Source organism: Lonchura striata, chromosome 2 (assembly GCF_050655825.1).
Source record: "Lonchura striata isolate lonStrDom1 chromosome 2, ASM5065582v1, whole genome shotgun sequence".
Lineage (NCBI taxonomy): Eukaryota > Metazoa > Chordata > Aves > Passeriformes > Estrildidae > Lonchura > Lonchura striata.
This window is the reverse complement of record NC_140704.1, coordinates 170235-184150: the sequence shown is the minus strand read 5'-3', so window position 1 is coordinate 184150 and position 13916 is coordinate 170235. Positions and strand designations below refer to the sequence as shown.

The 13916-nt window shown below is 47.7% G+C and overlaps 1 protein-coding gene across 2 annotated transcripts; it reads left to right on the top strand.

The window, feature by feature from the left end:
• Positions 1–5610, top strand: MIS18A (MIS18 kinetochore protein A). 2 transcript variants are annotated; one of them, XM_021538976.4, is made up of 6 exons: positions 1–298; positions 391–457; positions 1135–1257; positions 3631–3724; positions 4410–4480; positions 5372–5610. In XM_021538976.4, exons 1-6 carry the CDS (start codon positions 7–9, stop codon positions 5418–5420), a joined length of 696 nt encoding a protein of 231 aa, XP_021394651.3. In that variant the 5' UTR covers positions 1–6; the 3' UTR covers positions 5421–5610. The 2 variants fall into 2 exon arrangements, with proteins under 2 accessions (XP_021394651.3, XP_077646310.2); XM_077790184.2 differs by lacking the exon at positions 5372–5610 and having other exon boundaries at positions 4410–4705.
• Positions 5611–13916: the final 8306 nt, after the last annotated feature.

Here is a 13916-nt window from a genome sequence, read left to right as displayed (position 1 = left end):
GGGTCGATGTCCGCCGTCACTGCCGCTTCCTCGGCGGGCCATTCGAAGGCGATGCTGGGGGCCGCTGCCGGTCCCTCGGCGGGCGGGCAGGACCCGATGGCGCTCTGCCCGGAGCTGGAGTACTCGCTGTCGCTGCTGGAGCCGGGCGGCGGCCGGGCCGAGCGGCAGAAGCGAGAGCGGCGGGCGGACGCGGCCCCCATGCCCATGGTGTTCATGTGCACCGGCTGCAGGCGGCCCGTGGGCGACACCTCGAGCTGGGTGTCCAACGACGAGGAGACCGGCTGCATCCTGCTGCGTAGTGAGTGCCGGCCCCGCCGCCCCGGCGTGTCCCCGCCGTCCCTCTGCCATCCCTCCTGCCATCCCTCCTTCCCTCCCTCTCTCCCGCTGCAGGTGCGGCCGCCAGCGTCGCCGTGGACCCAGAGCGGAAGGTCTCCAAGCTGCCCGGCGAGTGCGGATGGTGAGGGCCGGTCCTGGCCGGGCACAGCGCCGGGCACCGCCGGGGCTTCGCGGGGAAGGCGCTGAGGACAAGCCCGACCAAGGCCCCGGGGTGCTCGTGGGCCCCCAGAGCCCCTGGAACTCTTATGTGGGGTGCTCTGTACAAGCGCTTGTGGCCTAAGGCAGAGGGATTTCTCACAGGGACACAGAGCCATTGGCAAGGGGAATGGCATTAGGATGAAGGAAGGCAGGTTTAGATGAAATATCAGAGGAAGTTTTTCCCTGTGAGGGTGGGCAGGCCCTGGTTCAGGTTGCCCAGAGCAGCTGTGGCTGCCTCTGGATCCCTGGCAGTGTCCCAGGCCAGGCTGGACACTGGGGCTGGGAGCAGCCTGGGACATTGGAAGGTATCCCTGCCCACAGCAGGGGGTGGAATGGGATGAGCTTTAATGTCCCGACCACCATTTAGTGATTCTGATGGTCTTCCTGAGGTCAGTCAGCCTGAGGAGCTATTGCAAATTCAGGCTGAAAGATGAATGCTCATAATTTACAATGTGTAAAGCAAGAATGAATACCTAAAAAAATTCTAATGCATAGGGAGGCTTTTTTTTTTGTGTGTGTGTTTTTTTTTTTTTTTTTAAGAAAAAGGATGGGGAGAAGTTTTCCTTTTATTTTCTTCTAAATAAATGTTATTTCTTACAGCATGGTAGAAACCTTATTCTGCTCTGGCTGCTCAACGACACTTGGCAGCATCTACAGGTGCACCTCAAGGAACCTCGACTATAAGAGAGATTTGTTCTGTTTCAGTATTGACTCCATTGACAGGTAAAGACAGAATGTTTGTGGGTCAGCCTGCCAGTTCCACTTCACTCACCAGGCATCACACTGAGGGTGCTCCTGTCATATCTCTGGGAAGTCTCGAGGGAGCTTTTCCTGCTGCTCTGTCCCAGAGTGGTTTTCTGTGTTGCTGCTGTTGGCATCAGAGTGCTCAGCTGTGAGGAACTGCCGTTTGTATGAGAAATTGCATTCCAGCCAAGAAAATATCACCAGGTCCAGGGCACGGGAAGGGTCCTTCTCATTTGATCAGAGGAGTGCCCAAACCAAGCCCCAGATAGGCCTGTCTGGAGTCCTTAGGGGTCGGATTATCAGCAGGAAGTGTGGCCAGAGGGGCTCAGGCAGAACTTGGGGCGTGTCCAACCTGCACTGCTCTGTCCTTGCTAAGGTGGCATTATGGTTTGACACTGGCACAATGTCAGCGCTTTAATGAAAATTTACGTTTTTTAACTGAATGCTGTGAGATGTGATTAGGAACAGAGCAGAGCAGGCTTGAGCTTAAAAACAAAGGAGAAAACTTTATTATTTTACAACTACAATAAAAGGAATACACAGAATTTAGGATGAAAACCTTTTAAACATTCTACTCAATTTCTACTAAAACACAGTGAGACACAACTCTGGATTCTTGATTAAGTTACTATTCTTTAGATAATTAATTTTTAGTTTATCAAGGGAGAGACGAGTTTGTCTTGTGTTATAGATCTCTAAGAAACACAATTGTAACTTCTTGTGTTTCTGTGTCACACATGGTACTGTCTGGAGAAAATTTGCTGTTGTGACACTTTCCCTTCCATGTCACAGTGCTCCCACCACTGTGCATGGACTGAAGCTGCTTATAGGGTTTATTTTTAAGGATGTTTTGCTAAGGACTAAAAGAGTAACAGTTTTTTCTTTTTGGGATAACAGTCCCCACCATTTTTTCCTTCTCTGGGGCTGAGGGTCTCAAGAACAGAGATAATATTTTTTTTTGAAGCTATAGGGTTCTGCTATACCCTCTTTAACTTTTTTTCTTTGTTTACTTTACTCTTGTACATTTTTAGCTTAAGTAATTTTATCCTCTTAAAAATGCAGTCTCTGTCTTGTAGGAGAAAATTGTTTTAGTCTATGGCAATACAAGAAAAGTCTAGCTAAGGCTACTCTAGTATTTCTTTCTACTTAGCCTTCTTCCCTCATTTTCTTCTGACATTTCGGTCTTAGGCTATCTCTTTTCTTTTAGATTAAGGAGGAGTAAGGTTTTGTAAAGTTTTTTTTTTTCAGGAAAGGGTTAAAAGTATTAAGCTCCCAGGACGGGTGAGATCTTACAGTAGGCTGCTAAACTCTTATGGCTGGGCACTTGCTTTTCTCTTATTTTTGTTTTCTTTGTGGTGTACTGCTGGCACATGATGTTAAATTTTTAGGTGGAACGGGCTCTTTCTTTTTCTCTCTCTCTCTCTCTCTGGGAGTTTGCTTGGGACATTTTAGTGGCTTTTTTACCTTTATGTCTTGTGGGGCAGCTGGTTTGGTTTCATTCTCCTCACCCATCTTTCTTTTTCTGGGTCTCTGATCTGCTTCAGTTACTGGTGGCATGGCTTCCCCTCTCTACTCGTGGTGGACTGGAACAGAAGAGAGAGTTCTCTTGGGAGTTCTTTGCTTTTAACCCCCTGTGTTCTCAGAGGCGTGTCTAATGCTTTTAGTGGTCACTTTAAGTGTTAATATCTAAACTTGATGACTGATTAATTTGACTCCAACTTTTAGAGAACACTCACTTCTATGTCAAACTATAATAGGTGGGCAAAGGCAAATCTGACAGCTGAGTATGTGCTTGACACTCTCACTCAGCCCTCTTAAAATCTGTCTAGAAAATGAAAGTGTGCATGGGTTTAGTCAGTTTATAGCACTGAAAAGTGGTCTTAAGGTGTTCTTCAGTAAGTATATAGTGAATCACAGCTTTATGCCAATGTTCTTTTATGCAAGCATTGTTCTAATGGACAGTGTTCACCCAAACTAGTTTTAATGCCTCTGTTTTTTTCTGAAGTTCACATTTATTTTGCTGTATTGCTGTGGATGTTCACCCTTGTGCTCTGCACAGTGCGTTTGGGTTTTTTTCTTAATTCTACAGCTGTGATACCTTATTTTTTGGCAGTAAAATGGCATGGCAGTAAAATTCTCTACAGCACTAACCTGGGTGCAGAATGCACTTTTCTTGGAGAATAATGCTGCTTCTCCCAGCCAGCGCTGCACTGTTCCTGGTGTCTGTGCAATTTTTCACTGCATCCTGCAGCTTCAGAATCCATGGCTGCCTCTCAGGGTTCTGGAGGAGTGCCGTGTCTGGATTTTTGGCTTCAGAGTGAGAAGTGCATGATCTAAACTGTGGCATCTCAGCTATGTTCTAGGAACCCCAGCAAAGCAAGCTCTTATTCATGAGGAACCGCTTACTCTTGAAAGTCGAGCTGTCTTGCAGGAGGTGCTGGAAAAGGTGAGATTTAACCTCATACCATTCTTTGTCTAAATCACCTCTGTGAAACCTTAATGTTCTTCAACACTTTATTTGGAACAGCTTATTTCACCCAGAGTAATTCAGTGCATTGTAGCATGTCATTGGTATCTTGAGTTATTCAAGATTTTCAGTAACTTTTCCTTCCATTTTTATGGTAATTAGCATTTTCTGTTTATCAAGCACAGCATTAGGTTCCTATTTATGTCTCAGTAATTTGGTATGTTTTTTCTAGTTAGTTCTGATTCACTTCTACAGATCTTCACTTAACTTTTAGTCATGTTTCTTCTTGCCTTTCGTGCAAATTGACTTACTGCTTTTGCTGTAGCTTTGTATTGAAATCTAAAATCATAAATCAAGTTGATGTTTTGCTCTACTAAAATCTTGTGACTGCAGGTAGAAAGAGCTGGGAGCAAATAGTGTAAGGAAGTTGTCCAGCTAAGCTGAGTGTGTTGCTCTGACACCGAGGCTGGAAAATTGTCCACTGTGTGGACAGTGAATGTTAGAGTTGGGTGAGCTTTCAAAGTATGAGAGCAGCAGGGAAAGAATCGAATGAAAAGAATCGGTGGTGTGAGATGAGATTTGAGCCCTTTTTAACATCCACATGTGCTCTTTGTGTTGTCAAATCCTGTGTGTAAGCCAGAATCTCTTCCTGGCTATTTTGCAGGTGGATGTGATACTCAAAGCTCTGGAGACAAGGCTGAGCACTGTCGAGTCATGCGTGGCTGCTCTGCACAGGCAAGTGTGACAGGAAATACATGCTGAGCTGCCGGAGAAGGCGAATGTGAGCCTTGGCCCTGCCATCCTCTGGGATCTCTGGGAACATTGCAAGGACTGGGAAAGAGCTGAGAGCCATGGAAGCAGCGCTGACCGAGGCTGTGTCCCAGCCAAGGAGTTCCTTTTATGTTCCTTAAGAGGATACCCCAGGGCTTTTTTTCTTAATAAAGACTTCTGATCAGACAATCTGTTGATTTCTGATTTAATGTAAATATTTATTTAAATTTTTGTCTCTGAAAGCAAAACATTTATCTCCTGACTTCCCTGCTATTCAGTATCTGCTGAGCTAAGCTAAGGAAAAACCTCCCTGTGATTCTGTAATTTTGAAAGAACCAGCATTAAGTCACTTATATTTTTCTTGTCTCCATAGCTTTAGTTTGTCTCGTGCTCAAAGACAGGAATGACTCAAGAACGATATGGGGTGAATTGTTAGTTTGGCGGGGTTTTTTTGCAAGTTCAGGGAGAAAATGTGATGTAAGAAAAGGCTTTTTTTGCAGCATTAGATTTTTGCAGCATTGCAGCTTTTCAAGCTTTCTAAGTAAGTCACTTCATTCCAATTTAAACTCTCTTGAAATATGCTTGATATGTTTTTTTTTTCATTATTATGTTAAGTTTTTATTTTGGTTTGATTTGGCTTTCTTTTTTGCCTGGCTTAGGAAAATTTAACAGATCTCACTTTTTTCTTCTCCAGTTGAGTGTAGTGTTATCTTCTTAATTCAAAAAACATTTGCTTGCTTTTCTTGCTTCTGCTTTTGCCTTTACTTCCTAGTTAGTTTAGCTAAGCAGTCCAATTCTTTCCCTGGACTGTCTCTTTTCCTTTCCTCTTCCTGAATACCATCCAACCTGCTCCAGACTGGGATCTGGGAGACACCAAGGAACACTGGAAGCCTGCATTTTGTGATCTGCAGCAGCCATCCCCAGTGCTGGAGAGAAATCCCCAGCGTCCAGACCCGGGCAACGACTCCCAGGAAAGACTTTCAGGATTTGTTCATCTCTTCAGAGTGGTGAAAGAGTTTTGTTGTCATCTGGTGTTGTTAATTTTTTTGGTGCTGGGGAGTGCTTTGTTCATTGAATAAACAGGTTCTTTTCCACTTCTCTGAGAGAAAATTTTTTCCTGAACCAGGTGGGTGGGGAGGGGCCGTGGGGGTTTGTTTTCTGGGGGCTCTTCCCAGAGGGTTTTCCCCAAATTTGCCCTAAACTAGGACACCAAAATAAAACTTATCCGTTTTCTTATGAATTCCCAGCAAATTGGTCCCAAAGGCTCTGTCACTCAGTCTCTGCTTCCATTGGTGTGGAGAGGCTGGATCCCAGTTATCACCCCAGGAGTGCCTCTGCATCCCTCTTCCCCACTTTTCTGTTCCAGTCGTGCAAAATACTCAGGCTTTGTTGTTTTCCCCCTGCAGTTCACTGCAGATCCCAAAAAACACCACAGGAGGGTAGATCATTACTTGTGCTTCCACCATCAGATGAGAGAAGAGATGGCCACATCCTAGGAGCCTGATTTTGTAGTGTTTTATGGAATTGGCCCAGTGGTTTTTACTTCTGGGGTTCCCGTAGTCTGTCCATGGCAGGTCCAGCCTGTGCTTCAACTTAGAGCCCTCAGTCCACAGGAAAATGAACCTTTGGGGAAGTTCTTACAGCTCTGCTTACTGCTTTATGAATGGTGATGGTTTTCTGGAAGTAGGCTGTCCATTCTGACCCTTTTTCTTCCCTCTCCCTGCAGACTCTACCTGCTGAAAGGCTGAGGTGAGAGCAGGATCTGTAAAATCCCTGACTCTCCGTGTCTTCCTGAGGCTGAAGCCATGTTTGCTGTCAGTGACAACAGGGTGGAAAATGCTAAAGAATGAAAACTTTGGGGTTTTTCCCCTAAACTACCTAAGACTCTCCGCAGCTGTGCCCTGTCTATCTCGAAAGAGTTTCTGGGTTTACAAAGCTTTTTACATTCTACAGTATTTATCTAAAACTCCATTTAAAAGAATCATACTGTATCAATGTGGTGTTAATTACTTTTTTTGAGTTGGTTAATTAAAGCAAATTATTGATAAGGGCTTTGAGCATCTTTTAGTTGGAGCTGGCAGCTCTTATTTAGATTCTCTTCATTCCTTTAATTTATTTCAATTATTTTTTAACCAATTACTGCTATTAGGATATCCAGTAAGGACAAGAGCATTTCTGCCCTACTGGATTGGGAAATCCAAGCCCAATTCCTTGGAGACATTGAGGGGATGGGGAGCTGAGCCTCAAGCTGGGCTTTGACAGTGGAAATTTGGTGAGGAAGGAAGAGGAGAGATCCCACAGAAAGTGGCTGAGGCCAGTTCCGCTGGCTTTGGGTGCTCCTACCCCCGAGAAAATCATCCTGGCTGAAGGGAGCTGGAAGAAGCCAGGGGGCTGCGCCGGGGGCTGTGCAGGGACCCCAAACCCTGGTCAGGGGCGCTGGGCAGTGCCAGCTCCAGAGGAACGCTGCAGAGGGGCTGCGCTGGAGCCCCTCAGCTTCCATGCAGAGATGCTGGCACTGCGGGGCTTTCGGGACACTGCCGAGAGGCTCCGCTGCCAGAGCCGGGGAGTTCTCCCGTTATGTTCTGTCGTGCTGAGCACCTGGCAAGTCATTACAGTCCCACAGGCTGCCAATCCCAGCGGAGCAGCTGGAATCACAGACGGTCACACAGAAACCGGGCTGGGAGAGGAAATGAGCTGTTCCATGTTATTTTTCACAATGCATTTTGAATGTATACCAGAATCTCTTCTTTCCCCTCAGACCCCGTACCCTTGAGTTTTGAGTTTTCTCATAGAAATGTCTCGGCCTGCACTGGAAGAAAGAAAATTCCCTGGCACGGCGGGGAGTGGCGGGGTTTGGGGGTGCTGGGGCGGCACGGGGGTCCCCACACCCCGGCCGGCTTCAGTCAGCACCGGGAAATCGCCGCCGCCGCCGGCTCGGCGCGGGTGCCCGTCCCAGAGCGGCTCCCGCCGTCCGCGGCGGTCCCGGTCCCGATCCCGGCCCCAGCGCCGCCCCGGTGCTCCGGCCCGAGAGAGACCCAGACCCCGCCCGCCGGGGCAGAGGCGGCACCGCTCGGGACCCCCGGCCGGCACCGCCGGGAGCCGAACCGGCACCCCCGATCACCGCCCGGGACCCCGGCCGGCACCCCCCTGATCCATCCCGGCGGGCCGGGAGCGATGGCCCCGCCTCCATCCCGGCGGGCCGGGGCGGAGCTTCAGGTGCGGGGCCCGGCGCTGGCTCAGGTGCGCGGGACCGCAGGGCGGCTGCGCGGGGCCAAGGTTATCTAAGTGCCGGGAATCTCCCCAACCGCCATTTGCTCCCTCTGAGCGCGTTGGGGACCCATAGATTCTGTCCGGGCTCCGCAGCATCGGCCCTCTCTCCTTCCCCCCCCGCCCTTCCTTCTGCTCGTATTCTCCTTATTTCTCTGCCTTTCCCCCCTTTTCCTCTCCTCCCCAAAGCCGACTGCTTTCGCTTCCCTTTCGGCCTCCCCTCCCGTGCCCCCTTCTACTCTTTCTTCCTTCTGCTCGTATTCGCCTTATTTCTCTTCCCGCCTTTCCTTCTCATCCCCTTTCAGCCTCCCCTCCCGTCCCAACCTCTACCCTTCCTTCTGTTATGTGTAGTAAATATAATAAATATAGTAAATATAATTCGCGCCATTCCTTGTATGAAATATGTAATATTGGATGCTTGTTAAATCATGCCCGTTGTATTAGTTCCTCCCCCCCTCCTCCCCCTTTTTGTAGGTAAGACTTGAGTGTATACTGGAAACTGATTTACAAGTAACAGATGTGGCTCGGCCGGGAGATGGGCCATTGTCTGCTGATCGTCTGTGCTGATCGTCCAAGATGGATATCATGGAAATACTCAGACAGATCCATGTGAATGAAGCCTTCCCGTAAACACCCAACATTGAATTTTTCTACTCATCACCAAAAAGAAATCCTTATTAACATATGGACTCCAAATAGAAGAAAGGACTGATTGCTAAAACCTTGGCCTCAGGCAGAATTTTCCCTATAAAAACCGCCTGTGCCAGGATGGAGGTGTGTGGGCATAGGGGAAAACCTCTGCTGAGGCTGACTCCTTGTTGCACACCCAGGGTCGACCCCGGGCTCGGCTCTGTCCTTTCTGTGTGGCTGGCTAGATAGAATTTGACCGCTAATAAAATTATTTTTATTTTTTAATCTGGCTAAAATAAACTCTCGTTTATAACACTTCCTTCTCTCAATTTTTCTCCCCTAAACCCATTCCTCCTCTTCCTGCAAACGCGATCCCCCCCCACTCCTCCCTCTCCTGTCCCTGCCCCGCTGCTCCGTTCCATTCCCCCTCTCTCCCTCCTCTGTGGCCCGTCCCTCTTGCTGCCCTGCCGGCCTTTCCCTTCCCCGCCCGCTTTCCTCCGCAGCCCGACCTCCCTCCCCGCCCTTTCGCATGTCCCGCTCTCCCTCCTCTCTTCCCGTCGCCCCTTCGCTTCTTTCCCCCGCAGCCGCGGGGCTCGGGGCGCCGGAGAATAAAGCCCCGAGGGCCGGAGCCCGGCGCCCCCCGGGCCTTGCGGGAGTCCCCGCACGGGGCCGGGGCTCTCGGCGGATCCCCCGCGCCGCTCGGACCCCGCCCCGGCGCTGCCGGACCTGCGGCTCCGCCGGCATCGCGCTGCGAGCGGCCCCCGCTCTGTGCCGTGCCGGCCGTGCCGCGTCCCCGCCGCCTCTGCCGCTCCCTCTTTCTGCCCCTGGCCCGCGACAGCGAGGCGGGGCGGGAGCTTCGAGCCTTCTGGGGGCTGCCCCCCCTTCCTTGTTGCGGCGGAGTCCCTTTCTGGGGGGATGGAGGTGTGGGAAGGGCTGGAAGGGAGTGCTGGGCTGCTGTTCGGGGCAGTTGGACTCGTCCTGTGCCTTCTTCGGGGGTCAGGGTTAGAGGCTGAAGACAGAGTTAGAGGCTAGAGACTGAAGAGACTGATGACTGATGTCATTTGGGGCACCCCAAGGTCCCTAGGAGAGGGACGCACACTGCGGTGCGGGAGCGGGTGGGTGGCGAATGAGGGGGGCGGGTCACGCTGGGTGCCGTCCCGCAGAGGGACCCAAAGCTGCCCCAAAATTCCCTGGGAGGGGTGTGTGTAGAATACTAAAACCTGGCAAGTGTTTCGTTTTCACAGCTATTGGTGAAGAAGAGGAATCTATGGCTAAACTCATTTGGAAAGAAGCCCTCTCTTGATCCACTCATTTGTATGCAGGAACGTAGGAAACTGACTGGGGATGGGCAGTAGTTCTGAAAATCATGCCCTAGCCTTTTTCTCTAGGAATGAGCCAAGCAAGTGCCCTGAAACCAGCGGATCAGCTGCAGGGGCTGAAGGGAACAGAAAGGGCTCCCCGGCACCTTTTGCCTCCGTTCTCTGCCATTCCCCCAAACGTGTCGCAGCCCCGGAAGAGGCGTTTATCATGCAGCCTGCCAAAATAAAGACCTGTAAAATCCTAGCTCTGCCTTTTGTTTAATGTGTTCTTACTTCCTATTTATGTCATCACAGAAAGCAAGGAAAGAAGAAATGTGAGTGGTTCCCACTATTGCTCCGTGCAGGCATTTTTAAAGGCTGCTGTACTTCTGTTCTCTTTTTCCACTCCAAGCTTTACTTTTCCTCTCCTTTTTCGAGGTCTGCTGCTTTGGGTGCCCCGAGCAGGGCTGGGTTCCTCGGCAGGGGTCTTAGGAGTTGGTGCTGATTCTGCTTTTTGCGAAGGTGTATCAAAGTGTGCTAGCAAAAGGACTATTTTCTCCAGGGGAAAGCTTTCTTTCAATCACCATCAGTGCATGTATGTGTTTTAATCGTGTAACCAGATGGATTAAAAAACGCCGACGCCCGTAGCAGATTTCTGTTGGATCTGTGTCTGTGAGAAGTGGGCTGTGTGCTGGAGACGGAGAGACGCTGTTGGAGGGTGGCAACAGCGGCAGGTTTGAGCTGTGAGGATGATGAGGGCTCAGAGCAGCCCCAGGTGTGAGCTGTGAGGATGATGAGGAGGGCTCAGAACAGCCCCAGGTGTGAGCTGTGAGGATGATGAGGAGGGGCCGGCTCCTCTGGGGGCTGATTTAGGGGGTTTTCCTCACATCGCTTTTGCACGGAGCTGCTGGAGAAGAGGAGTTTATGGGGGGCTCCCGGGGCTGTCTCCTGGAAGGACGGTGAGCGCTTCGGACAGGGTCCGGGGGATCACCTGGATCCCCACCTGGAAACGTGGAGCATTGCTCAAAGGAGGAGCCGAGGGACAAACCTTTGTGCCGAGAAGCAGCAGCCAAGCAGGTGAGCCGGTGCGCCTTTGTAGCGGGGACTTTTCCCCTTTCTCTTTGAGATTTCGTCATCCTGAGGTTGAATCGGAGGGGGCAGTCCTGTGGTCCCGCCTTTTAAGGGGTTTGGATTGAGGTAAGAAGCCCCCTTTTGCCATCATTTGAGGCAAGCCGCTTCTTTTCTGCCCTTCTAGGGGACGCAGTTGAAGGGGAGCGCACGTTTCCGTGCCCTTGTTGGGGTGAGGTGCGCGCCGGAGCGTGGCGTCAGTGTCGGCGTTTCAGAGGAAGGGAGCTGCAGCCGTGGCAGCGCTGGCAGGGCGGGGATCGGGCTGTGACGCTGCATTCGGGGCGCTTCTTCTGCCCCCGGCCCGGCAGCGAAGGGTCCGGCGCGGAGCCCTGCCGGCAGTGCCGGGGCCGGCCGGGGCGGAAGGGGAGCTGGGCGCGGCTGGGCTGCCGCGGGCCCGCCGGAGCCGCGCCGGCGCGAGCCGTGCGGAACCGAGCGGAGCTTTGGCCGGGCCGGCGGGCGGGGGAGGCGGCGCGGGCGGGGCCGGTGCCGGCCGGTGCCGCCGCTCCGTCCGCTCCGGGCGCGGGGCTCGGGCGCCGCCGGGGCCCCCCGGGCCCGGTGCCGGCCCCGCCGGGCCGGGGGCAGCGGGCGGGGGTCTGCCGGCGCGGCGCCGCCTCTGCCTGCCGGAGGAGCCGCTTTCCTGCCGGAGCCGCGCTGCGCCCGGGGCCGGGAGCGCGGCTCCGCATCTTCCAGCCTCCCTCGCTGCGCTGCTTTTGAGGCGCTCCTGAGGAGCTCCTGGGATCGCTGGCTTTTGATCGGCGTCGCTGTAGGAGAAGGGCCCCGGGCGCTTCTTGGTTGTTACGGTTCTTGCTTCGGGTGCTCGAGACAAGGTTTTTTTTTGGGTTGAGTGTTGTTGGATTTCTTTTTGATCGGTTCTTATGTTTTTAAAGGATGTGTTTCTAAAGGTTTACACTGTTTTTTCTGGGTCGTAGCATGAAGTAGAGGGTCGTTTTTTAATTCGGTTGTGGAGGCTTTTATTAGCGCGAGTGCATAGTGTTTGTTTTGGTGGGCTTGAGGGAGTGTCCTGGAGTTAATCGGTGAGTTTTTTTTTTAATATTGATGAGTGCATTCTTATTTATTATATTATAGGGGTTTCATTCATTTGGCTTATTTGATTGCCGTGTATGTTTCATTGTTGCAGAGAACTTGGGAGATATTGTTTGTGGTTACGTTTCTCTTTTGGCGACGTGTTTTTTTCTAGGTGGTATTTGTGTTTTGATGGTTTTAGGCAATATTTGTTTCTTGAGTTAGGAATACTTATTTTGTTGTTGTTAATATAATTTTTTTTTTTTTTTTTGTAGCTTGATGTATTTGGTTGTTGTTTTTTTATTAGTTTTATTTTTGGGAACATGGGCATTTCCATGGTGGATCTCTTTAGGTATTTATTTTATTTGGGTGGTGATTTTTTTGTTTTTTCGTGGTTCCGATTTTTTAATAGCTGTAATTATTTGGTGGGGCTTTTTAGTTAATTTTATGGAGCACTGTGTTCTCTTTATGAGTTAGTGTAGTGATAGAGTTTTGGTTATTATTTTTTTTAGAAACGTTGGGGGTCTCTTGTATGGGTTGGAGTACGGTAAGTTAGTTGGCTTTTTTTTTTTTTTTTTCCTTTTTAGTGGTTTTTGTGATTTGCTGTGTGGGTTTCTATCGGTCTTTTTTAAAACGGTTGTTTCGTTTTTGTGACGTGATAAGAGCTGCTAGTGAAAGGAGTGTAGTGCGGGTATTTTTGCTGGTAGTTGGTTGGCTGGTGGAGCCTTTCTGAATTTTTTGGACGGTATTGGTGGGAATTTGATGCTGTTTGTTTTGGCATTTTATTTTTAGGAATTAGATTATAACTGCAGTGTTTTAACTATAACTCTAATGAAACAAAACAAATGCATAAATATGAAAATGGGAATATAAAACTTCAATTTTAAATATAAACGGAAAACAAATTAAACATGTAACATAAATAATGCTATCCATTACTATTAGGTATTATATTGTTTGATGTAGAGTATTTTATATGTTTATATACATATAAATATCGATTATATACATAAATATCCATATAGAAATGTATAATTAATATATGTGGATATATGAATATTATAAAACAATAGGAATTAATACAGTACATAATGCACATTTTACTGTATGTGTCTTATTATAACACATTACATGTCATAAATATTATATATCGAAATATAGTACCTCAATATGTTGTGATAGAATAGATAAATACTTGTAAAAATCAAAAGTAGAAATATAGAAATATTTAAATATAGCTTAAAATAAAGGGGATTTTTCTTTTCTATTTGGTAGTAGGTAGGGATCTTATTATAAAAATTATGAATAGAAATAAAATGAAATTAGAAATCTTTGTATAGAAATATATTCTAAATACGTTAAGATCTATATAAAAATTCAAAGGTAAGTAAATATAAGTATTAGCGGTATGTACGAAATAGATAAATTATTATTAAAATTCTATCTTGCTATCTTATTATATATATGATATATATTTATAAATCAATATAAAGTAAAAATTCAACTGTGACTATAATGATGAAAAAAAAATATAAATATTCAAGCATCTTTTATAGAAAGGGCTTTTTTGTTTTTATTTGTTTAGAGGCAGGGTTTTAATGGAAAAAATATTAATATGCATTTTATTTTGTTATCATTCTAAATATGGAAATATATAATCAATGTATACTGGTATGTATATAAAAATATAAAATAGAATTAAAAATAAGTATTAGGAAGAGATAGACTATAAATAACACCATACATCAATCTACATTTAAAATATAAATTTGAATATAAATGCGAAAAATAGAGATACATCTAAATGGAGCTTAAATAAAGGGTTTTTAAAAAAGTTTTTTACTTGGATCGAGGCAGGGGTTTATTTTAAGCAATATGAACCTTTTAGATATAGAAATCTAACTATAGAAATATGTAAGCAATGTATAAAAATATAAAATGTAACAAAATGGAACACGAATAAATGTCAGAAATCATAAAAAAAAATTTCCATCAATATCCATTACAAATCCGAATGTGAATGTAAATATGAAAAATATAAAAATAAAATCGAT